Genomic DNA, 26,126 nt, shown 5'->3' on the forward strand with positions numbered 1-26,126 from the left:
GGGGTTGGAAGTACTGACTCAGCCCTTTTCCAGAAGCCACATGCTTCAGCACAAGAGTCACCCCTAGCTGATGAAACCACAGAGCTGTTCAGACAGAGACCCTTGCAGCACCTCCTCGCTAACCACAGCGGAGTAGCTGGACAGCTGCAAGAATACCACAAAGGCAGAGCTTTGCCAGCAGCGAGGAGACAGAGAAAAAAAAAAATAAACTAAATTCTGTCCTGAGTTGAAAGTCTGTACAACACAGAGCAGGGGCACTTGGAGCAGTTTCAGTGAAGCTCTTGCTCAGCACACCTCAGAAGGCCATGAAAAGCAGAGTCCAAGGTTCCCAGTGCAACCAGCAGTTTGGGGAATGAAATGAAAAAAACAAACCAAACCAAACCAAAACAAAACAAAACACAGGGACAACAGTCAGCCACTCTGCTCCCAAAGCTGCAGCTATGCCAAGCGGAGATGCAAAAGATGCACAGGCAGCCAGGGCAAGCCCGAACAGCAGTGGCAGCATGGAAACACAAGATGCTCACAGCTGCTGCGATCCCTGGTCCTGCCAAGATGCTCGGAGCAACCGAGAGAAGGGCTGGCTGAGCCGAGCTTTAGGAGCACGCTACCTTTCGGTTCCGTGTCCAGCGACGGGGTGCTGGCTTCTCGTTGCTCTCCGGAGTCCACTGAGATGCTTCGTTCCCGTTTCACCTTGCCCTTCAAGGAGCTGAAGTTTGGGACAGCGTTCTGGCTGTTTTTCAGTCCAGAGTTGCCGGGGGAGATCTGAGTGGCCTTGCTGCCATGGCTGCCCGCCCCCACACCCTTGGAGCCCAGGTTGCAGGAGGGTGCTTGGCTCACGTTGTGGTGCTGGGCTGGGGCACCGCCGCTGCCTGCCTTGCCATGGCTGGGCAGTTTGTTGTCAGGGTGCATTGGTTTGGCTGGAGCGGCCCACGGCACCACTGCAGGGAGCTCCCAGGCCCTTCGGTCAGAAACCTGCAAGAGAAAAGGGCAGAGCGTCAGCACAGAGCCCACGGACAGCTCACTTATGGGGTCAGGATGAGAACGGGGCATTGCTGCCTGCCAGCCCTGCCCTTTGGTGCACGGAAGGATGCTGAGAGCTGCTCTGGCAGCGTCGCCAGAGGTCAAACACCTCTGCAGCCTCGTGGTTTGAGGGCCCCTTGTGATGTCTGGGCAGCCCAGGCGCTGCTGCTGCTAACTCAGACAGCTGTGGGAACAGAAAGTGCTCTTGGCACAAACCCACGGGGAGAGAGAGTGCTGGGAAGGGACAGAGGAGGGCTGAAAAGGCTTGAGGCAGCAGAGAAGCTCTCCTGAGCAGGAGACCAAACAGAGAAGGTAGAAAAGGCAACGCAATACAGGCAAGAGGAGAGCAGGGCAGGTGGCAGCAGGCAGCAAAGCTGCATCCCCATGTCTCAGGGACTGCAGGGACGGTGCTGGCTCCTGCCCCGAGCCCCTGCGGGGAAGCTCCCACCTCAGCAGCAGCTTCCAGCCCAGCGGGGCGATGCAACACGCCCAGGGCCTGCCGGCGAAGCTCTGCTGCTCCAGACCCAGCCCGTCTGTCTGGAAAGCCCCGCAGGCCGAGGCAGAACGTTTCGGGGAAGAGGAGGTCAGGGCAGAGCACGCAGGCTTCTGGGGTGAGGGCTGTGCACGCAGCTGAGAAACGCTGCAGCAACAGCCAGCCCTTCTCGCAGGACCCTGGAGCTGCAATCCCTCCTTCCCCCGGCCCCCCAGGACCTGCCACGGCCTCCTCTGCTTCAAGGAGAGCGAGCCATGCGTCTCACAGCACCACAGCACGCTTTGAGTGGGAAGGGACCTTAAAAAATCATCTCATCCCAACCCTGTGCCACGGGCAGGGCCACCTCCCGCTGGATCAGGTTGCCCAAAGCCCCATCCAACCTCGTCATGCGCTTGTGGAGGCCGAGGGATTACTCTGATTGCTGACTTTGGTTATGTTGCTTGTGTGACACCCCCTCCACACCGGCCAGAACCTTTCCCTCGCACGGGCAGATGAATTTCCCAGCACCCAGAGCTGGCTGGGGCCACGCTCTGCTCTTCCCAGCTGGCCTGAGCAGCCCAGATGCTGAGCAGGGATTTTTTTTCTGCCACCCAAGGACAGGAAGCTCCAGATGAAACCCCAAATCCCTAAATAGCACAGAAAAGAGCCCGGCGGCACCGCGCGCACCACCTCCAGCGTGCTGAAAGCAGGTTTGAAGACACAGCACTGCCAAGAGCCACGCTGGGGCACAACACCATCCCCAGACCAGCACACGGATGAAGACCAAAGCCCCCTTTGCAGACTTGTAACCTCTGAAAGACGGGGATGCGCTGCATCTTGCCACCAATTTCCCAATGAGTTCCCTGCCTGCAAAACGTTTTTCTCCCCTCGTGCTCCCTGCAGGGCACGGGGCAGCCAGCAGCCGGCTGGCACAGCGGTGCCCAGCGGAGAATCCTACAGCAGCCCAGGCGCTGCGAGCTGCTGAGCCGCATCATTTGTGCCCAGCTCGGCCCAAAGCTGCTCCCTCCTCCTCCACACACCTCTCCAAGGGCTCCGCTCTCGCCTGCAGGAAGATGGTGAGCCACAGCGCTGATTAATTTTCACAGCACATCGGGGAGTTGCTAGCCCTTTAAGCGTCAGCCAGTCTTGCTAGCGCGCTCTGGTTCTCCGGGGACCTATTAATAGCAGCTGGAAAGATCACATCACTCTCTGGATATTTATACCCCTCATTCCACACCAGGAGAGATTTATGGCCGAGTCGCTGTCCCAGCGCCTGCCCGGTTGCTCCGTCAAACCGCCCGCAGGGGGAGGGGAGCGGAGCGGGGAGGAGGAGGAGAAGGTCCATATGGCACAGCCTGCAGCACGCGTGCTGCCTGCCATCACGGGCTCGCCAGCCTCGGGGAGCTTCTCCCCGCTGGAAGGGGCTGCTGCCAGACAGCATCTCAGACAGCAAACCCTTCAGCAGCTCCGCCGCTGGTGGCCTCAAGTCCCCGCGTGCCGCGGCACCGGCTCCGCACCGGGAGATTTTGGCAAGGCGACGTGCTGCAGCCCCGAGGGTCACCGAGCGATTAGCAGCAGCGGGTGCTGCATCAGCCAAGGAGGAGCCACCAGCGCCATCCACAGCAGCTCCGGGCTGGAGAGGTGAGCCCGACTGGGGCACATCTGCGTGAAGGCAGCGTTTTATTCAAAGCAGATCCCAAAGTGCCTCACCGAACACGTGCTCAGCAGCGCTGCAGCACAGCCTCGGCTGTAGCGCAGCAAAGGACGGGCGTGTGAGCACCCCGAGGAAGGAGGAGGAAAGTCAGGTCCCTGCTAAGACCGTGCCTGCAGGCTCTAGAGACTGATGCTCGAGATGCAACCAGTATCCCTTGAGTTCTCAGGGCAAATCCATTCACCAAGGAACGAGCTGGAAGCAGAAGATGCCCGTGCGTGGCACCCGCAGCCAGGGCAGCCTCGGTGGAGCCTTTCAGCAGCACTGAGCGATGAGGAAGTCCCTTCTAACAAAGAGCCACCAAATAAACGCAGCCCCTTCCCCACAGACGAGCCCACTGCCCCCCTACACAGCTCCCTGCTGCAGCTCACCATCAGAGGCGCCTCATCCGTGGGCTAACAAGTGGATGGACACCTCTAGGTGCAGCCTGGATAAAACCCAACCAGACGTCTCCCAAAACCATCCTTCGTGCAAGCAGGAACTGCAGCTTGCTTCCAAATGGGACACCGCACAGGCTGCGTTCTACAAGGGGAACACCTCCTGGCCGTGTAAGAGGAGCTGCCGAGGGTTGAGGCTGCACTACTCCACCTGATCTGCTACTTTATTGGGCTTTGGGGCTGCGTCTGCGCGGCTTTTGCTGCCGGAGAGCACCTTTGGGCATGAGACACCTCGAGAAGAAGCATCTCTCCAAGGCAAAGGGTTCCCCTGCTCTTTCCAAGCCCAGCCAGCCAGAGTTTTTCTTCTGGTCACGTCTTCAGTGAGAAACCAGGCAATGTTTAGGAGCTGTCAGCCAACACACTCAGGCAGGACTTCCCAACCTGTGGCAGGGAGCACGGCCAGCAGCCCCGAAGGACCTCGCAGCCCCCCTAACGAAACCTTCGGATGCTGCCCGAACTTTCCAGAACTTTACATTTTCGGGGCATCTTTTTCGAGTCCCTTCTTCCTTCGTTCTGGGAGCGGGCAGGTGCCTCGGGGCGCTGTACCTCACCTCGAGTGCTGAGCACACAAAGCCAAGCACAGCTGCCTGGGGATCCTGGCCCAAGCAGCAGCGCTTCCCCAGGGAAATTCTCCCATTTTCCAGTCATAACTCAGCCCGATAACACTCCCTTTGCAAATTTTAAGGGCAGAAAGGCCAGAAACAGCTGCCTGCAGATTCCGCCGTGCTTTCAGGAGGAGCAACAATTGGCTCCTGTTGCGGATGCGTAGCAGGAATCCACCCCAGCCTCCCGTCTGTGTGGTTGCTGTGTGCTGACAGACACCTTGAGTGCCGCGAGCTCCTCGTGCACACCCCTTCCAGGCAGCTTCCAGCAGGCAGGCACACATCTGGGCCACAGAAGAGAATTAATTAGAAAGTAGAGACACTGACACGGGGAGACAAACGCTCCAAAACATCTTGAAAAGAACACGCCAAAAAGGAGATTGCAGAGAAATCTGGCTCCCTCTGCGATTTAGCAACACACCCACTCCAGCCCAGCAGTTTTAAAGACAATAGAAAATTTAATTCCCAGTGGCTGAAGCAAGGATCCAAGGCTCCTGGGTTCTGCCCCTGGCTGCCACCGATCCCACGGGTGACCTGGAGCAAGATGGGTTGCTTCTGGCTGCCTTGATTCCCCCACCATTAAACGGGGCGACAATCTCGCCTACCTGATATGGGGAAGGAGGCTGACAAAGCTCTCTGCTGAATGAAGTGCAGAGGGAATATTTGTGCCTCGTACATCTGAAAAGCCACGGCTTGAAACCAAAGGCTTAGACCTTCGCAGGAAAGAAACCTCAAAGCAAAACAACAAAAACTGCTTTCAGTACGGCTCCCCCAGCACGGCCTGAACAGCAGCAGAGGGGGGAGGAGGAAACTCGGGGCGAGGAGAGGCTGGTCTGACATATTCCTGGTCCTGGAATCGCTAGCTGATCGGTCAAGAAACCTGAAACCCCAGAGCATTCCCAGAGGACTTTCTGGTGAATCACGCTCCTGCTCCCTCCGAAGGCCGATAACAGATTCCCAACCCAACATCGCCGCAGGAATGCGGAGACCGTGGCTGCCTCCCAGCCTCCATCCCCGCAGGTTCCTCACTGCCATGCCCACCGGCACCGCTGCCCCTCAGACCAGGCCCCCCGAGCTGTGCCGGGATGCACCCCCCCAGCTCACGGACACCCAGCACAGGAGATGGGATGGGATGAGACAAAAATGATGCAACCAACAAAATGTCACTCGTGCCCTCTCCTCTGGCCAGCACGGGAGGTTAGAGAACAGGCTGACGTTGCAAACAGCCTCCAACCACGCCAACTATGAAGACAACCTGCACACTTTTCCCTAGGAACAGCAATCTTGGGATCAACCTCATCCAAAACATCCCATGGACCCCACCACAAACTCAGTCTCAAAGGTCTTCAGCAGGACAAAATCTCAGACTCACCTCTTCCACCTACAGACAGACACCCCCCCACAGCCCATGTGGGAAATAAGGCTCGGATGAAGCATCCTAAAGCAGGAATCCTGTCTACTTCCCGCCCCAGCTCAAAACACCACCCTGGACTGCAGCAAAGCCAGGATGCACAGCGAGCACCTCACCCACACGCGAGGGTGCAGCCTTCAAATTAATCCCACCCCGGCAGATAAAACCCGCAGGCTGAAGGCACCACGGCACAGCACAGACCTCCCCCTGCGCAGTCAATACAGGGGATTAAAGGACTTCCATCAATTCCCACTGTTTGTGTACTGGGGTTACCATAACGGGGTGATTAATGCTAAGAGGTCTACCTCGTCAGCTGCGCCTCATGCTGCTCTCTGCTCCACCGCCTCTCCCGAGCAGCGTGTTTCATGGTTTGCCCCACTTTGCACCATTTTCTCTAGAATAATACACGCTTCCAGAGCTGGCACCCGTGCCACTCTGAGCTCTTAGAAACGCAGCTTCGCATCCCTCCAAGCGTACTCGGCTTCTGCTGCCAAAAGCAGGGCGAAGACGCACAGAGCACCTGGCACCCTGCCCCGCAGGACTCTCCTCAAGTCATCTCCGCAGCAGTCCTGGGATGTAAATCCCCGGGTGGCCAAGCTCAGCCGTGTTCCAGCAAGGACACGACGCTTGGTCCCTTCCCCAAAAAGATTCCTGGCTGTCCCAGAGGTCTGCCCGTGCTGCGTTTCTCCCCGTCACCTTCTCTGCAGATATTCAAGACCCACCAGGACGCTTCCTCGCTCAACCTGCTGCAGGGATCCTGCTTTTAGCAACGGGGTCAGACCTGGTGATCTCTGGAAATCCCTTCCAACCCCACGGGTCCGTGACTCTGCGATCCCACAGCCAGGTGCTGCGGAGGCTGCAGCGCACAGCAGGAAGGAGCCCGCAGCCCTTCCAGGGTCACTCAGGGCGTCCAGAAGTGCCAAAAGATTTCCTTAGGAGCAGGGCAAGCTCTCCATCCTGCTGCCTGGCATGCAGGGTATGGGATGGAGCCACTAGATGTCACCCTCGCCTAGGGCATCCCCAGCCTCATGCCCCCCCCCCCCCCCCCCGGGGCTGAGCACTGCCAAATTTACCCTATATCTCCCCGTGCTGGGGCACCTGTGCCGTGCACAGGGATCCCATTTGCAGAGCAAGACCTCACTCTGCATCCCAGCCCCTAACCCAGCCTGCAGATGCTGTCCTGAAGATACCCTGGCAGAAGCTCCACAGATGCTTGCTCCTATCAAGGCGACGTGGAGGCGCCTGCGGCACGCTGCCAGGTGAGCGTGAGGGATCCCACCACACCTCGCAGAAAAGCTTCCCCAGAACAGCAGCTCTCTGCCCTTTTAGGCCTAAATGTGGACCCCAGGCTCTTCCCAGCCTGACCAAGAGCTTTGCAAACTGCAAGTCCTGGCACGAAATGCTCAAGGCAGGGCCACCTCGGCCACCTCTCGCTGCCTGGTGCCCCAGCCGCGCTGTGCAGTAGGATCCCGGCTGCAAACAGCATGCAACGAGCAGGTTTCCCTTCGAGGAGGCTCTGTGAAGAGGAAACACGGCGTTTTAAGTCACGTGCAGGAAGGTGTGGACAACCTTACTTTGACCTAATTGCGTGCAGGATTTCGATCAGTTGGTGTCCTGGAGCTCTTGGCCAGACCCGGTTTGGGGAAGAGGGGCTCCTCCTGCCTCTGACCTGGCCTGGCTCTAAGTGTGGCGAACAAAAGGGCACACCTGTGGTGACAAAAAAGGGCACACCATGAGGTGACAAAAGCAAATGCTTACCAGCAGGTGCTGGAGCAAAATGGTCCAAATCACCAGGCTGCATCTGTGCGCCCCTGCGTGCACGCGTCCAAACCGGCACAGGGGCATCACCTCACCTGGGGAGGGGGAAAGGGACACGGAGAGGCAGGGAAGAGGTGGAAAAAGCAGGTCTGTCTGCCCTCAGCACCTTGCACAGAAACTGTTATCTATCCTCACTGCCTCCTGGGAGGCTGGGCTGCAGAAGGGATGCACAAAGTCAGCAGCCGCTCCTCCAGGATTATAAATAACAGCCCCGGCGCACAGCGGAGCCTTGGCTCTATATTTAAACCCTGGCTGAGGTCACTTCCTTTTCCCAGCAGCTCCCTCAGCCCCCACCCCCAGTTTGCTGTGATTTGCATGCCGGCGTGACTCAGGCACGTTGGGGTTTAAGGTCAAAGGGGAGGCAGCCGTGCATCGGCCCTGCAGGAAATTCCACGCTGGGGAACCCTTCGCCCTCCCCAGCGCCGGTGGTGGGGCGCACGGGGGCAGCCGCCTGCGAACCCAAACCCTCCCCACGAGACTTCCCCCATCGCAGCCGGGCTGCAGGGGACAGGGGGATCCCCCCCGAGCACCCCCAAAAGGGCAGCTGCTCCTCTTCACGCCCCAGCCACCTCCTCCGCAGCTCAAGCTGAAATTTCCCAGCTTCTCCCACTCAAAAGTGGGTGCAAAAAGGGCACGGCCTGGCCCACGGGACCAGCCCCCAGCCCCCGGGGTTACTTTGCCCTTGTGCAAACCCTCCCACAGCTTGCCAAGCTCGTCCAAAGACATCATTATCTAACCTTGACCCACGCCGCCAACCACGCCACCAAAAACGGGCAGAAACGGGCAGAATTCGCCAAGTGCAGCCCTCTGGAAGGGCTGCAGGATGAACACCTACCAGCAGCTGAACGCCGACGCCACAAGGAGGGACCCAACAGCAACCTTTCCTCGGGACTGCCCCCGGAGAGCCCCTCTCCTCCACCAGGAGGGAGATGCCTCGTTGATTTATGATGCACAGAGTTGGCAAAGGCTTCTGAAACTCCTCCAGCCCTCGTGTCTGAGGCTCGCAGGAGGCCCGGGGTTTGCAGGGCTCTTTGTGGCCAGAGCCCTGCGCTCTGCAGCCAGGTGCCCTGATGCTGCCAGATAAAAGCTCTGCAGTGATTTCATTTGCACTTGGTGCACTCACGGCGGTCCATCGAGCGCTCCCAGCTCAGCCCTCAACCAGGACAACACAACTCCAGCTCTGCCGCCACTTAAAAACCAGATGGCACCAACTGGAAAAGTCGTGGCGCTGGCAAAGAGTGGGGCAGAGAAAAAGAGCAGAGGAGATCCAGTGAGAGAACTGTAAATAACAGCCCTCTTGGAACCGGGGTAGGTGTTCAGGTCATCACGTAAGCAAATTAGCTGCAGGGTTTCCAGTAGAACTAACTGGTGATTTGTGCTGTATCTATTGGGTTTCGAAGCCCTCGGCTGTCTAGATTACCAGCCCAATTCACAGGCTCCGAGCTAGCACAAGACGGGCTGCGATCGACACGTCTGAAGACCAGCAGCCAGAAAGCTTCCCATCCACAGTCTTGGCATACCAGCCAAATGCCTCTTCCTCTCCCTCATCCCACAGATTCGGGAGAGGAAATCTGCGACAAAGCGGGGGTGCCCTATAGCCTTACAACCCCGGGAGTCAGCTTACAGGGAAGCAAACGTGGCAGAAAGCTGCCGGCATCACGGGCAGCAGCGATGGACGCAGCGGTTCCAGCGCGGGCTCCAGCCCACCGTGGTACCCAGCGAGGTGAAGAACCCCAATGGAGTGATACCAGCGAGGAAGAACCCTGGGCTAACCCTAAAATGCAAAGGAGACCTTATAGGGCTGTGGCAAGCTCGAGGCCTGTGCTGCAGAGCAGCTCCCGTGGCTTGTACCAAAGGATGGGCAGCGCAGAGGCAGCCGGCAGGAAGCAGCACAGAGGTATCCAGCTCCCCCGGCCAGCTCCGAGGGTACTCGTTGTGCTCTCCTGACCACAGACACTGTTCCCTGGCTCCATCTGTGGCCCCTGGAGCCGAGCCTGCATCCCAGCAGCATGAGCGCACGGGGAAGGCATGCCTGCTCCTTCCAAGGCTGTGCGTTTGCAACAACAGGAATTAAAAGCCACAGCAGACCAAGAGCAGCTTTTTGGCCCACGATCACATTACAGGACAGGAAGGAAGAAGGCACTTTGATCGGGCTGGAATCACTTGAAACAGCTTCCACGCCACTATCTCAGCCACTGGAATTAGCGCCCCAGCACCCCGAGCGTCCCGTTCCTGAAGGCGCTTCCTGCCCCAGCACGCGTGGCAGGAGCGGAGCCACGCAGCCAGCGCCGGGCACGAGCTGCTCCCAAACCAAGGTCACAGCAGCAAGAGGCACAGAAGAACACAGAGAGCCTCCCTGCAGCCTGCCAGAGGAAATCGAGGCTCAGCAGCCACCAGTGGCTTCGGAGGCTGCTGCTGCACAGGGACCCTCTTCCCCCCCGCGTGCCACGGGCGACGGGAGCCTCTCGAGCTGCTTCTGCACCTCCTGCTCCACGCACGCTGCTGGCGGGCTGAGGGTTAATTAAGGCTGCCCAGGGAGCTGCAGGAAGCCTCCTGCTTGCCCGCTCTCAAACAATGGGGCCATTGTGGAGGGCCGGGCAAGTGTGGGCAGCTCCCCGGGCCTGGCAGTTACCAGCCTGTTTGCTGCGCCGCCTCCTCCTCCTCCTCCTTCTCTTCCTCCTCCTCCAGGTAGCAGAGGAGGCTGCCGGTCCCTCCGTGGAAGATGCCAGGAGAACAGGATCGTACGGCCCATCAGGAGCTCTGGGAAGCTTGGGAACTCTTCAACTCAAACCACAAATGTGCTCCAACCTCGCTGCCCCAGACGTGGAGCTGATCCAGAGCGCTGCCGGGAACTCCTGCGCCAAAGCAAGGCCCGCGCTGCCCCGCTCCCAGCAGGGTCTCCAGGCATCTTCGGAGCAGAGCTGAGTATCTGGCACGCTGGTGCCACGCAGACAACGCTTTTGCCACCGTTTCCAAAATCCCACCTGGATGAGTGGAAGTCTTGATGAAGAAAGTCAGCAGGGATTCAAAAATACACGCGGGACCGAGCACAGCACCCCCGGAGCACACTGCACGTTGTGCCCCGTGGGGCAGACAGATGTACCTCTTCTCCCCAGTGCTGTAGCTCCTTGCCCTGTCTCCCCCGTGTCAGGAGCACAAATGCAGCCTGGCACAACCCTCTGAGCACCGTTTGCTCTGCCAGCAGCCCCTGACTCTTTCACCCACCCCCCTGTGCCCCCCTCCAGCTCCCAGCACCGCTCCCCAATTCTCCTGGAGCCAGGCTCAGCTCCACGGGGCTGTGCCCCCCGGTCACTTTTTCTGTGCCAGAGCCCCCGCTGCAGCACCCAGCTAATATCCTGCCGTTTCTTTCCATTTCCCACCCGAGGGCATCGCTTTCTTCCCAGCCTCCAGATCCCTCTCTCCTGCTGCTGTTACTCAGCTCGGCCAAGCCCACCCGGAGGCTCGCTATCCACGTTCAACGCAACGCTACTTCAGGTCCTAAATAAGAGGCTGGCTGCCCTCAGAGAAAGGGCTACAAATAGATCTGTCACTGTAAATACGCCCTGCTCCCTTTGCAGTCTCTGCAGCCAGCACCGTTCAACACAAGCCACCGACAGATTTTGCTGCTCTTCTCTGAATTTTTGAGCAAGACAAAGGCAGGTAAAAACAGCTGATGACTCTTATGAGGCGGCATGTCTGAAAGGAAAACCACGCTCTCCCCTTCCCACTAAGAAAAGGAAGAATCTGGGCAACCTCTTCAAAACTAAGAGGGGGGAGTGAAAAAAAAAGAAAAAGGGCAGGAAGGACAAAACAATCTTTGTCCTTGCTTTGCTTTGCTGCTCACGCAAACACGGGACAGCCCCCGTACCTGTTACCCCAGCTCAGGCAGCTTGGCTTCACCAAGACTTCCAGAAACCAGGTCCTAATGGTCTGGGGAAAACGGCCCTGATGCTTGAGGAACAGCACGCACGGGATTTCCAGACTACCCCGATAATCAGCTCGCAGAAACCAGATAGCACAGCACACCCTCGGAGGTCACCGCCTGGCTCCACGACGTTCCCTTCAGCTGCTGTTCCTTTAAAGCGTGGCTCCGACAGACCACACAAGGGTTAAATCTGCCTATAAATATCTGTTCTCAGCAGGGCTGCTGCTCTGAACCCTCTAGCCATCTGTTCTAGCTTTCCCCCATCTAAGACTCTAACATCTGAAACACGCTCAAAATTCTTCGGAGTGCTCCCAAAAATAGCCCGGTGCCGTGGCTTCGCCGTCGCCCGCGTCTGCGAGCGCAGGAGCATGCAGCAGGGCGCCTGTGCCAGCGCAACCCCAAAAACCGTGCAAACGCCAACATGTCCGTGGCCGTGGTGCCGTGCAGACCCGTAGCGGCACGCAGATATTTGCATCCCTGCTCGGGTGGGTGTGCCTGCTCAACCGCAGGGCCACGGGAAGCTGCAGCAGCATGTTCACGCTGGCGTGAGCCCGCGGCCGCGTGTGCGTGCGCTGCGCCGCGGCGTGGGTGTGGGAGCAACGCGGGGGCTCCCCGACGGTGGCATCGGCACGATTCTGGCTGCACCGTGGATCCGACCAGCTCCTCTGCTGCTGAAGCTGCCCGGCGCCGTGAGCACCAGCACTAAAACACCTCGACCTGCGAGGTTTCTCCATGCCCGACGCCGTGATCCAGACGCCGAGCGCAGGCGGCGGCGCGGCAGGGCAGGGAGGCCACGGGTTCACTTGTTCAGCGCTTGGCTCAGCAAATTCGGCAACCCCACCTCCGGGCACCGGAGCCTGGATGCAAAAGCAAGTAAAGCCTGATCTGCATGAGGCCAGAGACACGCCGCCCTGCCCCTATCCAGCCGGGGCTTGTAGGATTTCCTCAAGCGCTCCACGGAGAGCTGGGGCAAGGTTCCTACCGCAGACACAACAGCTTGCTTCTGCAGCACGTTGGGCTCTAAATCTCCCTCGTGCTCAGAGTCCTCACAGCTTTCCAAATACCAAAGGCGCTGCTAGATTCATCCTTCCATCTGCCAAGCCTGTTAGGGGGCAAATCCAGGAGAGAGGACAATCCTCCTCACAGGCAACAAGTGGGAAGCAAGCTGTCACCTCCCATCCCTGCCACGCTGACCAGGAGCTCACCATCCTCTCCAGCATCCTCCTCGTAGGCTCAGGACTCGGTGCTGTCCTCCTGCTCCGTGCCCGAGCACCGCAGACACCCAGATCTTGGTGAGGAGCATCACAGAGCTCGGCCCTGCTGACACCACATCGGGGCTCCGTGCACACACAGCCGCAGGGAGGGGACAAACGGTGACCGATTTCCACGCGACGATGCCAGCCCAAGGATCAGACAGCAGCCGGGTCTGCGTCTCCACCTCCTTCCACAGGAGCCATTTCTCCCTTTCCAGACCACGGGAAACCACAGACCCCAGCCGGAGAGGCTCCCCTGTGCCAGTCCCCAGCCCCACAGCGGTGCTGCGGAGATGCCCACCCTGGCACAGCACGGCCAGAGCCGTGCCCAGCCCTCAGTCACATCCCACTGGTGAGGAACACTTCAGGAACACTTCTGCTCGGACAGAAACCTGCACGGGGCTGCAGCAGGTACCACACCATCCGAGCATCACCCCGCTTTTCCTGGGGTACAGTGGCAGGGAGCCAGCTGGCACCCGGCTGGTGCACGCATCCCTACAGGATATAGGATCTTGTCGAGGGGCAGAAATGCATTTCAAGCATCCAGCTCCCGAAAACCTCAGGGATCCAACTCCCACTGCCTAATGTGTGTGAGCACATTCACTGCATGCTCATGCACGCTGTACAAATGAGCCTCTGTCTGTGTCTTCAGGATAAAAGTCTTCTTCGCTCCCTGATGTACTCAAGGCACCCACCTCGCTCTGAGAACTACAAGCTGGACTTTCCAAGAAGCCTGAAGTGGAGGTACACCTCAAACTCCGATGCCAACGTACACGGGAACATCTTTGAACTCCAGCTCTTCGTTTCAGGCTTCGGCGTGGAGTTTTGCTGATAAACCACCTCAGCAGGCTGAGTCAACTCAGCCATACTCCATTTCTGACAGAGGGGGAAAAAAAATTGATCCAGGTATCGATTTGATGCACGAGTTTGTGCTTGTTTAAAAGTTTGCCCACAGGTCAGACCTTGTTACAAGCATTTTTCCTGGTGATTAGGTTAGAAACAGGCTGTGCCAAACTCTGGTCAGCCGCCTGGGGAGCAGAACTGAAGCAGGTGTGGAAGTTAAGGAGTCCCTCGGGGATGCTTCCCCCCCACACTAAGATGACACTGCGTGGAGAAGCGCCACCAACAGCTCCAAGGCAGCCTCTGGGCTTCGAGGAGCTGCAGGACAGCAGGATTTTTTTCCCCCTTTTTCACCCAGAAAGAGCCACGGGATTTCAGGATCCCCACGGGTTTGCAATCCCCAACCAGGCAACAACGCCGACCAGGACGTGGAACTGGCGAGTCGTTTCCTTCTCTCCAGCAAAATCAGAAGCCAAGAGCTGAGCAGCCAGGATCAAAGCAGGTTTCTAAAAGCTGTCTCCAGTGATCACTCTGCAAATGCATTTTCAGCGTAGAACTGACGAGCTTTGGGTTTGCATCAGTCCTGGTCAGACAGTTACCCACGACCACTTCCAAAATCGCTCCTCTACCAGCTCACATGCTCCGTGGGCTCCACAGCTGGTGGAAAATAAAGGTCTCCACCTCAGCATCCTGATGTGGATCACTCCAAATTAGTTTCTCTTCTTCCAAACCATTCCTCCTCTTCTCCCCCAGACATTTACTGCTTTCAAACTAAGCTTTGGCCCCAGTCCCACCGATGCACATCGGGTGGCTGCCGGTCATCCGCTGCGGAGCAGGGACCAAACCCTTGGAGCACCAACGTCAGAGCTCCTTTGCTTGGCCCCCAGCACAAGTGCAGCACCCATCGTCCTCCGCTCAGTTCCTGCCCCAGAAATTGCCATCGTCTCCCTCATTTCTGTCCCCCACGTGACATGCACAGAGGCTTTCCCAGGAGCTCACCCACGAGTACTTTTCCCCACCGCGCTCCCAAAGACTCCTCAAGTTCCCTTCATGTGAGTGGAACACAACATAGCGGCGCCCAGCTTGTTGCAGAAGGATTTATTTTGCCTTTTCCATTTCTGCGCCCATCACAACCCTTTTCTGCTACAATAAAACCAGTAAATCGATTTCTCCCTTGCCTGGCCTTGCCTTTGCTGCCCTGGAAGTATGGATTGCAACCCAGCGCTGCTCTCTGCCCAAGGAAGCAGCGAACTAGTTCAGACCAGCGCAGCTCTCCCCAGACACCCGTGTGGCTCACAGCAGCCAAGCAGCTGCTTGCTCTTGCTCTTGTGCAGACCTCTCACCGAGCACACGGGAGCCAGAGCCAAGCTGAAGCGTTTGCTGGGATTTATGCATTTGAAATACGAAAAATCAGCGTACAAATGAAGAAATCTCCCTGCGCTCCCTGTTCGCATTTGAAACCTGTTCCCAACCCGAGGAGCCCCCGGTGTGCTCAGCATTTTACTCCCGTGAGGTGCTGCAGCATCCAGGGACACCCCAAAAGGTGGGACAGGGGCAGATCCTGCTGCCTGCCCCACAGCTCTGCCCCTGGGAGGTCCCTGCCAGGCACTGGGGCTACCCCAGCAGCAGATGCCTGCACACACTGCGCGCACTGGGGTCCCCACGCAGAGCTGTGCCTGGTTGCAGTGCCCGATTTAGGCCAGTGCCAGGCTCCAAAAGGATCTCGAGCACACGAGATGCCTACGGGGAAGCCAGCTGGGGCACGTCTCTGGACGGTGGCAAAACCCAAAGTGTCCCCAAAGGCCATGGGGACAGCTCCGGGAGCTGCTTCCTGGGAATTAACAGAGCGAAGCAGAGCCCAAAAACATCACCAGTGGCCAAAGGCTCTCAAACCTTCCACGCCTGCATCCTCACACGGGTGACCCGATGCTCCCTGCATCGTCCCAGTACCTAGTGCTGTGGGCAAGGAGAGAGAAGCACCAGCTCCCCGGTGCATTTCCACATCTGGCACAGCTCCTCGGTGCCAGCAGGCTGGGCTCCCACTCAGCCCTCGATGGCACAGCCTGGGGCGAGCCATTTCACCTCAATTTCCCCATCAAACGGGCAGCAGGAGAAGGGCCGGAGTGGCCTCCTCTGGCACGCAGACGCACGCAGCCATCGGCTCGGCTCCGCAGGCAGCTCCCCCTCCTTCCAGCCAGCAGGGAAAACAGACAAACAAGCTGCCATCCCGCACCTTTTCCCTCTAGACTGGCTCTCAAAATAAAAAACAGCTTCCACTTGTCCCGGCCCCGGGGAGAGGACAAGAGAGAAAGAGGTTTGTTGTCAATACATGGAACTGTCGCTAAGTGAAGGAGAAAAAAAAAAAATATGGGGGGGAAGGGGGAGAAACGAGGGAGGGGACAAAACCACATTTTTACTTCTGGTGGCCAGCCAGCTGACTGACTCAGCCAGTTTGGGCTCCTGCCATACAGATTTAAAAACAAAACCAAGCTCTCAGAGAGGGGAGAGAAAGGGGATGCGGCTGAATGTGTTTTTTTGTTGCACGTCCAGCAGATCCTAGCCCAGCCTAGCATGCGCTTCGGAAAATGGCTCCTCTGTCACATTCTGTCTGGCAGCTCGGTAAAAAGAGCAAGATGTAGCACGGGTCCTTTGCTGCCACGCGACTGCTGCGACGCGCAGCACATGGCTCCCAGCACCGCGCCTCGCTCCGTCGCTTCCCAAACCTTGGGGGCTGCCCCCAAAGCCGGGGGCTCCGGATAAATGCTGTCTACCTGCCAGCTGCTACAGGGCCAGGGCGATCGTTCCTGGCTTTCTGCATCTGCTGGAGAGAGGGGGAGATGCTCGGGACGGTCCTTGCTGGCAGGTCGCATCGCCAGCGCTTCCCCACCTCCACGTGCTCCCTGCCGGAGGAATGCGCGCCGGGGCGGGAGCGGGGAAGGAGTTGTTTTGAAACCTCAGCTCCTGTTTTATTTATCTGGATCCCACAGTGCCCGTGGCACGGCAGCCACTTGTAACGAGCACTCCGTGTTCCCAAAGCGCTGCACAAACACGAACGTGCGCTCCCCACGCCCTCCGCGGCGCTGCAATACGCTGGCACGCTCGGCGCTGTACCTGCCACGCACCAAGCTCTGAGCCCCAGCACAGCTGGGTAGTCATGCAATCACACATGTGAATAAGCAGCATTTGGCACTTCACGATCACGCCAGGCGTTACGAACACGAGCTGGTGAAGCCTCACGAGCCTCCCACGCAGTGAGCTCCCATAGAAACTGGCCGGCCTCCCTGGAGATTAATCCCTTACCCTGCCGGGAACGCAGACAGGGTAAGTTACCTAAGGAGCTGATGACATCTAAACGCAAACCCTGCGCTCTTCTGCCCATTTCAAGATAGCCGAATTGCAGCTCAGAAAATCCCAAAGCTGTGCCAGCCATCAGAAAAGCCACGAAGGAAACCTTTGGGCTCCAGCTCCCCGTCACCTAATGCAGCTGCTGAGACAACATCGCTTATTCGCACTGAAACACATCCCGTGAGCAGCTCGGGACGAGGATTCAGCTCCGACCAAGCCCTGCAGGGTGTCAGAGCAGAGGTGGAAGAGGCGGCAGGTGCAGGACACCCCCGGGGGATGCTCGGCAGCCCCGCAGGGAGCACGCTGCCGGGTGGAAGGGGACCCGCTTGGCACAGCACCGCAGGGACCGGTGGCTCCGACAAGCCCCAGCACCGTGCCCCCAGGGCAAGGGGATGGCCTCACCTCCAGAGATGTTTCTGATTTGAGAAAAGAAGAAGGGGAAAAGGAGAGAGGAGAGAGGGGGGCCGGGGGCAGGGGAGGGGAGCGCCGGTAGACGTTTGCAGCGGAGCTAAAAGGGGAGATTTAGTAACTGTCGGAAAAAAATGGCTGCTTTATTGCAGGCAGCTTGTAAACCCTGGAGCCTGAAGGTCTGGGAGTAATTTCTCCCTCCCACGTGCTGGGCTCAGTTTGTACTGGGGGTCAGGGGTCAGTGCTTTTCCAAAGCATTCTGGGACCCACGCCAAGTGGAGCAGGCTGCGCAGCCCCGCTCCTGCAGCAGGCGCAGGCGGTGCGAGGCGCCCGGCCGCAAGCTGCAGCGCGCTTAACCCTTCCCAGGGCGGCTGCTGCGCTCCCCTGCCACCCCGCAGGGCCAGAGGGGGACGTGGAGAGCAGCCAGGGGGGGCCTCGTCCTCAGGGATCCCCTAATAATGGCTGGAGGGAGCCAGCCTGCGGAGCAGCAGCTCCCCAGCCGCTGTCCTCGCTGCGCAGCGCTGCTGCAGCCAGGTCCTGCTGCGGGCCAGAGCCGAGGAAAACCAAGAGCCCAGCAGAGCAAGAGGGCAAAGCCGCGGCTCGGGAGAAAATGCTGCTCGCAGGAACGTTCCCTGCCCCATCTCAGGAGGGAGAGCTGCCCAGAAGCACAGCCCCCGAGCCCCAAACTGCTCCCCCTCAGCCCAGACGGCTGTGCCAACGCGCTGCCGAGCAGCCTGCGGGCACCGAGCCGCGAGCAAGGCATTAATCAGGTGCTCGGCACCCACAGGGGGGAGCTGACCCACAGGCAGGGTAAACCCAGCTTCCTGGCACCCTTTAGGGTTCAGGGGAAGGTCCCAGACACCCCTTGTGCCACCCAGTGCCGGGCATACACCCCCTGTCCCTCTTTGCTCTCCTCGGGGACGCAGCGAGCAGCGCCACGTGGCACCTCCCGGCTCCCAGCTCTGCCTGAGCACCAGGATCTACCCTCGGGTGCTCCCGTTGGCGAGGGGAGGCTTTAAACACCGCCTGCCCGGGCTCCCTTATCTCTTCAGTCACTTCCTGCCGGGTGCTGGGCCCGAGCCCAGCTGGCTCACAGAGGCAGGGCTTTGCTGTCTCGCTCCTGCCACGCAGCAGCCCCGGATCACCTGTGCGGACGATGCTTCCTGCAGCATCTGGGCTCCCTCTCCTCCCAGCGCCGCGCTTTCTCCGAGCTGGCAGGGGGGCCGGCTGTGCCTCGGCACCCCTCCGCCACTGAGGCTGTCACAGCGAAGTGGAGCCGTCTCCCTCCAAACAAAGGCTTGTGCCTTCTTGTCTAAATCCCTTTGAAGTGCACTCGCTTCTTTCTGATCCAGGTACAAAATGGCAAAATTTTCCCCACCGGCTCCACTTCTTCTGTCTTTCCAAGCCGCTGTTTTCATGTCCCACCTGCAATCCCTCCAGCTCCTTCTTCCAGCCCTGCCTTTACACTCAGAGCTACTGAATCCCCTTTCATCCTCTACCTTCGCTTCTCACTACTCCACACACCTCAGCCCTCCTTCTGGGCTTTCCCCGAGATCACAGCCCGGCGCTGTCTTCATGCTCCCAGCCGCCGCTCCACCAGTTTCAAGGCAAGCCGTTTGCTGCGTCGCCCTGTGCCCTCTCCGTTCAGTTCTTCCAGCCCATTCCCCAGCTCCTCCACACTCATCTCCGGAGATATCTGACCCCAGAAACTCCTTGCAGTCAGGGCACTCGGTGACTGGGGTGCTGGGGGATCACTCGGGCTTGGAGCCACCTCCCTGCTTGCTTGTGCCAAACACAGGACCCAGGTGCAGCACCACCAGGCGACCAAACCCACCAAAACGCCGCTTTTCAGGGTGTTTCCTGCAGCCAGGCCTCCCAAATCTCGGGAGGCAGAGCTCCACGGCCTCACTTGCTGCACCCAAGGAGCAAATCTTCCCACCGCAGCAGAAAGAAATGCGTTTCCCTTCTCCCAGGAGGGCCCTGAGGAGGACCTGGAATGGTGAACTTTGTCCTTCGCAGCTGCGCAGGGCAGAGCCGAGCCAGACGCCAGAGCAAAGCACCCAGCCCTGGCACCGGGGCTGCAGCTCACAGCTGACCTTGCCGCATCTGCTCCAGCCCAACAGCTCCAAGCTTTTTGCCCCAGACTCCGTGCGTGCGTCTAAAGCCCCAGGCACGAGCTGGAGACCTGCCAAGGAGAGGGCTGCCCGCTCGAACGGGGGCGAGCATCACCTCGAAGCCCTTTTCCCTTCCAGCAGGCACCCTGTTTCCTTCAGCTCCGGGCTCATGAGACTGGGAGGCTGCTTGGAGCCGAGCCAGCAGCGGGGAAACCACCATTTCAAGGTCCTGCGAAGGAGCCTGGAAGAGCAGGAGGGGGGGGGAGAGATGCACAGAGCAGGCTGCTCGCTGGGAAGCTGCAGCCGCTGCCAGGAGGCGGTGGGGGGAGGAGGCAGCAGATGTCCGCAGACAGCATTTGCTGAGAGCCTGCAGCGCTCCAGCCCAGCCAGGGGAGGAAGGCGGCGGCTGGTGCCACCGCTGCTGCATTGTAATTGAGCAGGACAAGCACGGCGAGCTGCTGGGAAAGCTCGTGCTGCCTTTGCCTCCGAGATCTGCGAGGTCAGGGATGGGGAGAGCCCGATTCGGGGCCAAAAAAAGCCCTCGGGTACGGGCAGGGAGCGCTGCACGAGCCTCCCCGGGGAGCTGCGGTGCCTGCAGGTCTTCCCACCACCAAGTCCACAGTGCAGGCAGCCTGCTACAAGAGCTCCCTGTCCTCCTGGTGTAGCTGACAGCCTCTGAAACCCAGGGTCCGGGGAGAAGCAGGAACCCGGCCCCCGGGGCTCTGGCTCCCAGCAAAGCCCCGGCCCCAGGTGCCCTGGCTCGCAGCCGCTTCCCCTTGTCAGCATCTGGCAGGGAGCGCTCAGGTTTACGACCCCCCCATCCCGAGCGAGGGGCTACGTTTCCCCTTCGTCCCCCGAGGGGCTGCTGGAGAACACAACCGCCGGGGCCGTGGCCAGCAGCCAGGGAGCCCGGGCCCAGCAGCGCTGCTTTCTGTGCAAACACAACGTGTCAGCTGGGCTCCCGGGCAGCCCACGTGCTCCGAGTTTCCTGTCTCTGGGCAGAGGAGGTTTGCTTTGCTTCCTCCCCGCAGTAAATGAGGCCGACCAGGGGAGCTCTGCGAGCAGCAGCCACCCGGTAAAGCTCAAGGCTGCCTGGAACCAGGCGTCTCCCGCAGGTTTTGCCAGGCTGCACGGCTCGGGGAGGATGGAGGGGGCTGAGAGCAGCAGCTCGGACACCGTGGGCACAGCAGAGCCACGCTGACCTGCACGCTGCTCCCTCGCTCCCCACCGTGCTCAGAAAGAGCCCAGAAAAATCTGCACTTGCCTGGTTTTAGGTGGAAGGGAAGAGGCTCGAGCCAGAGGGGTCTTTGGCTCGTTAAGTGATGCCACCCTCAGGCCTGGTGTTCAGATCAAATTAAGCAGCTCCTTGCTCTCCTCCTCCTCCAGCAAAACGAGGCACAGGCTGGCACTTGGGTCCACTCGAGCCCTCTTAAAGTAAAAATTAATTGATATGCAAATCAGATCGGGCATTAGACGAGCCTGCTGGCCGAGGGCGATGCGCAGCTTCCCCGCTACTGCCCCGTCCTGTGCCCCAGCTCAGCCAGAGGCAACAGATCCCGAAATCAGAGGGGTCGCCACCAGCACGAGGGAGCCTGGGTGCCATAAGCTCGTGCAAACCACGTCCCAGCTCTGCCTCACGCCCTCCCTAACCATCAAGAGGTTACGTCTGCATGAAGGTGGCTGGACTCTCACCTCAGGCTGAGCCACTGCAATGATCTGAGCCTGCTAAGCAATACAACGCAGCTGCTCCGGGCACCTCAGTGCCTCTGCCCACTGGGGAGCCAAGGAAGGAGCAAGAGAAGCACGAGCCCGGCCTCCTGGAGCACGATTTGAATTCTTGCAGTTTCCAAGAGGAATTCTTTGCGTGTCCCGAGAGCTTGTCCAAATATCCTGCAAACATAACCACAGCCACAGCACGATGCCAGCAGCAGCCACGGACCAAACACCTAACCGGGAGCCCTTCAACACACAGGGATCAGATCTTGGAAGAAGGACAACGCCAAAATACGGCACTGCCCCTGCGCACACCCACCTCTCCTTCTCCAATGAACCAGCCACCAAGTGCAGCTCCCCTCTCCTGCAATTTCTTTCAGCCAGAGGCTGGCAGAGCACTGAACCTCTCCATCTGGCTGCAGCGAGCCGAGAAGGCGGCTCAGCAGCGTGCAGCTGGGGATCAGCTGTCCTGAGGGATGCCAACATTGTTCCCTCTCACAGAATGGGGAACTCTCGGACGAGAGAAGGCTCAGGGCACGGCACCGCTAGTGGCAGCGTCAGAACCAGGACATCCCAGGCTGGCTGGTTTGCATCAGTTGTTTGAAACCACTGGGGACCTCCGAGGGCCTGCAGGCTACTTCCAAGAGTGCTGTGAAGAGTGCTGTGGAAAGACAGCCTCTTGTTACAATAGATTTGTTGCACAGGGGTCCGTACCAGGATCAGAAAAATTTCAGGAGCCCTTCAAATAAGGAGAAAAAAGTCTAAAACCTACTAGTAGAAGTAACATATTTTAATTAGGACTTTTTGAAATTACTTTGGATTAAAAAGCGTAATAAACCAAATGATAAACATTTGCCACTGGTACCCGAGTCCCTGAATACTCTGAAATCCCTATGTGAGGTAGGAAACAGCTGCTTAAAGTCCTGACCATGTAAATGCTCAGGCAGGTAAATCACGCTTCTCACTAGGATAACACGCGCACCTACAAAATCAGGGCTGCAAGTAGAGCTTGTATTAAAATACCTGGAAAAGGCAAAATACTTTTTTGCTAGCGGTCTGCTTGAGGCCAAGCAACTCCTTCATTATCAGCATAACGTTTAGAAGTTCAACTGATGAAAAAATGATTTACAACAAGCAAAAACGGGCTTGCGATGAGTGAGGTTTGGGGCTTCTTTTTTTTTGGAAACAGGCTCCAAAGCACTGAATTAGATTTATTTTTTTTTAAATGAAGCTTTAAAAGAGTAAGGGGCACAACTCGCAGTGCGTTCTCCATCTGCACTCTCCGATGGAGGTGAGCAACTCAGCTGGAGCAGCACAGAAGTACAGATCGGGGGGATGTCGGGGAGTGAGAGGTGCTGCTGGGTGGTGAAGCCACTCTCATGCGCTTCTCTGCTCTTCGTTTGGGGCTGTGCTGCACTAACTGCAAAAAAAAAAGGCAAACACATCTTTGGACTTTCCTTTTGCAGCATGAAATTTGCGTGAAACTTTGTGAACGACTTGCTGCTGACAATTAGGAAGAGCACAAACACATCCACTTCAAGCACCTAAGCCAGATACACGCAGAGGGCATCACAGAAATAAGCAACAAGAGCAAAAATGCACTGTGCTGTTTCGGGAAGAGTTTGCTATCACTTGTCCCACCTGGAACTTCCCTGGAGCCTGCTGACAGCCCAGGTGCAGCCACCCCAGCAGGCTCAGCCGGGCATGGGGCTACGTCGCTGCCTCCCCGCTTATTCCCTCCCCAGACCCAGTCTGAGAGGAGACCCGATGCCTCAACTCCATGAGAAAATCAACAGGAGGGCTCCGTTCGTACCTCCCAGCAGCGAAACGAAGGAGCTCGGCCTCTGTTGTCAACTAAAATCTCTGCTCCTGCCCGTGAGCCCCGGGAAAGGGAGCAGGGCCCAGCACTTCCCAGCTGGAGGAGGGGACGCAGCCCGAGGGAAGAGCTCTCTCCTGCCCGGCACGGCAGAAAGCAGGGGCTGGGAGAAGTGACAGAGGCAGAGGAGGGCACTGTTCTGGGGCCTGCATCCCACTCTTAGGGCTGCCAGGCCTGCGCAGGCTGCCAAATCAAATCGCCATCCAGAGCCACCCTCCTGACAGACAGAGCAGGCAAAGCCCTCCGAGCAGGGCTGGCGCGGGGCTCCTTCTACCCAGGGCAATCACCGCCCGCCCGTGAAGCTCATCGACCACGACTGGCAGCAGCTGATGCCTACAGATCACACAGAAACCTCAGTCCCTCCCACCGAAGAAGCTCCACGGCTCCCCAGGCAGATGCAGTTTGACATATCCCAACCACCGTCCCCACCTCTGTCCCCACGGATGCCTTTTGGCCATCAGACACGAAGCCGGGACGCGGCGAGGACAGGCAAGGAGCATCCAGCCAAGGGCAGACGCCAAGAAGCCAATTTTCAGTCAGGACAGAGGGCAAGCCCCTGCCCCACAAAACCAGAACAGCCCCAAAACGCAACACATGTGTGTGCAGGAGCCTATTTCTGCTGTGGCAGCAGGCAGAAAGACATCGCCATTCGGGGAAAAAAAATGCAATTAGCAAAGATTAACCAGCCGGGAACTCTGTCAGCAGCTGGGAGCGGAGACGCAGCCCACCACCGCCTTGCAGCAGGGGCAGGAACATGGTGACACTTTTGCCCCCCCAGGTGACAGTGCCCCAGGTCTGGATCTGTAGGAATGGGCACTACTCCCACCAGGAGCCACCAGTGGGGTGTGGAAGGGCTTGGGGCTGTGGGGAGCTGGCCCTGCTCCATCACCATTCACCCTGCTGCTTCTTCCTGCCCTCTCCCAGTGCTCCCAGTGCTCCCAGTGCTGGCAGGGAGGGCCCACACCAGTGGCACCCCGTCCCCTAGGAAGCACCCACCCGGGGGGCACCCTTGGCAGCATCCCGACCCCTTCCTGTCTTCTCCTCCAAGCCCATCTCAGCCCCTCTCAGCCGGGACCCCCTCATAAAACTAAGAAGAGACAGGCCTTTCCTGGCATTTCCTTTTTCTGAAAAGGCTGTAAAATTTTCCTAGCGGAGCCAGAGCCAGAGCAAAGTTTGTCAGGAGCTCAGCTCATTAGGCGGCTGCTCAAGGAGCCCCGCGGGAGGCGCAGGCTGCGTAATTCAAACCAGCTTGGACCCTGGAAAAGAAAAATAGAAACCAGGCCCCAAAAAAAAACAGGGGGGCAGCGCTCGGCTCCACGCGGAGCCCCTGCTCGGGGAGTGCCCCGTCCACGGGGCTCTTTGGGAGCCCCGGCCCCAGCAGAGGTGCTGTGGGCAGCCCGAGACGAGCTGGCAGCAGGCAGAGGAAATTCCAAGCCTGTTGCTTCTGGCAGCCGCGCCAGGCCCTGGCTAGGAACTCGGCAACCTGGAAACCAGCTACTCAGCAATTTTCTTGCCATCCAAAGGGCTTGTTCTGAACCACAGTTTCACTTCCCCCCCCCCCCCCCTTCCCCTCCCTCCCTCCCTGCATCGCAGCCCAAGAGGCAGAGAACACCAGAGGCAAAAATTCGCTCGCTCCAAAAGCACTCGGGGCCGGGGCCCCCAAAATTGCCCAGCCCCGAGACTGCACACCCGGAGCCGCCGCCGTTCCCCCACTTGCATCTGGGGGCGGGGAGAGCAGAGGAAACTTGCTTGGACCAGCCCGAGGTCTCCCCAGTTCCTTTTGCTCCTTGCCAGGGAAAAGTTCAAACAAGGCTGCACAGACACAGGACACAAGCAGCTTTCAGCCCTGCCTGACTGCTGCGCTTCAGGCCCGCCTGTGGCCGGAGCAGCTTCATTCAGGCCCCGTCTGGCCCCATCCCCTGCTCCAGACCAGCGCTGGAACTCATCCTGCCGAGGAAGTGGTGAAAGCTCCAGTGCTGGAGGGGTTTCCACAGCTCTGGCCAGCTTGCTGTCAGAGGAGTCACCCGGAGATTCAGCCCTTGGTGGTGAGTTGCTGCCCCGCGAAGCTTCCCGGCTACCTCCTCGCCGCTCCGTGCCCGCAGGCCACCAGTGCTGCGGGAGACCTCCAGCGTGGCTGCTCAGGACCCGAATTCTGTGAGCCAGCATCCTCTGCTTTCTAAAAACAATATTAAGAGTGTTTTTTTTTTTTTTTTTTTTTCCTCTTTTCTCCACGGAGTCCCGCTCTGCAGAACCAGGCAGCTGGTACACACCCAGGGAGACGGTTACCAAGCTTCGGGTGCCAAGTCAAGAAACACCATCCCGGAGCCAGCCCCGTGTTGCAACCAAAAAGAACCAGCTTCCCTTAATTTAGGCCCTTAAACGAGACCTGAGTGAGACCCTTTGGCATTTAAGCCCAGCAGCTCAGAGAGAGGCAGACACAGCGTGGAGGCCACGCAAACGCTAGCAAGCTGTGGGTGCGTGGAGCTTGTGACCGACGAGACCTGGCCACACACAGATGTTTCTCCAAAGGGAATCACACTGGACGGTTCACGAATGGTTTCACGGGGCATGAATTGGTGTTTGTGCACCGAGCCCGCGGTGCCGCAGACCTCTTAGCTCTCTTTCACAGGCACAAATATCGGGGAAAGGCAGCGGGGCTGTGCTCCAGGGACTCCTTGTGCCCGAAGCTGAGGCCACATAGGCAGAGGCGGGGCGAGCTCATGGCACACCAGCCCTGCCCGCCACCCTCCTCCTCTGCTGCTCCGCACCGAGACTCATTTTCCATCCTCACCAGAGCATCCCGATCCCCTGAGTCACGACAGCCATTTCCCTGTTCCCTCCGTGGACCTCAGCTCTCCCCGGAGATCTGGGCACCCGGCTCCAGCCAAGGCCAGTTTGTGACTTTTGCTGCAACCACACCGATGGCAGCTCGCTAAATTACAGTTTTCTCAGCCGGGCAAATCCTGGAGGATCAGGCACTCGGGGACTGGAGTGCTCACAGGCACAGCAAGCGTGGAGGACACGTCACGAGAGAAGCTACTTGACCAGCTTCTAGAAAAAAAAACACTCACGCCTAGGCTCAGGCAGGAGGCTGAGACCCAAAGCAGCAGCTAAGGACGAGCAGAGCAAGGAACAAGAATCAGGATTCCTGGCTCCTGTCCCTAGCTCTGCCCCATATTCC

General features: G+C 58.7%; 1 protein-coding gene across 1 annotated transcript in view; it reads right to left on the reverse strand.

Annotated features, from left to right (window-relative positions):
* The window catches only part of BCL9L (BCL9 like), a 45,999-nt gene that overhangs the window by 14,008 nt on the left and 5,865 nt on the right, over positions 1–26,126 (reverse strand). Inside the window, exon 2 of the mRNA XM_084301556.1 lies at positions 609–972. Coding sequence (XP_084157682.1) covers positions 609–909 — 301 coding nt within the window. The 5' untranslated portion in view covers positions 910–972. The remainder of the gene's footprint in view (positions 1–608; positions 973–26,126) is intronic.

The sequence above is a fragment of the Netta rufina genome, assembly GCF_964035555.1.
Source record: "Netta rufina genome assembly, chromosome: 25".
NCBI classification, from domain to species: domain Eukaryota; kingdom Metazoa; phylum Chordata; class Aves; order Anseriformes; family Anatidae; genus Netta; species Netta rufina.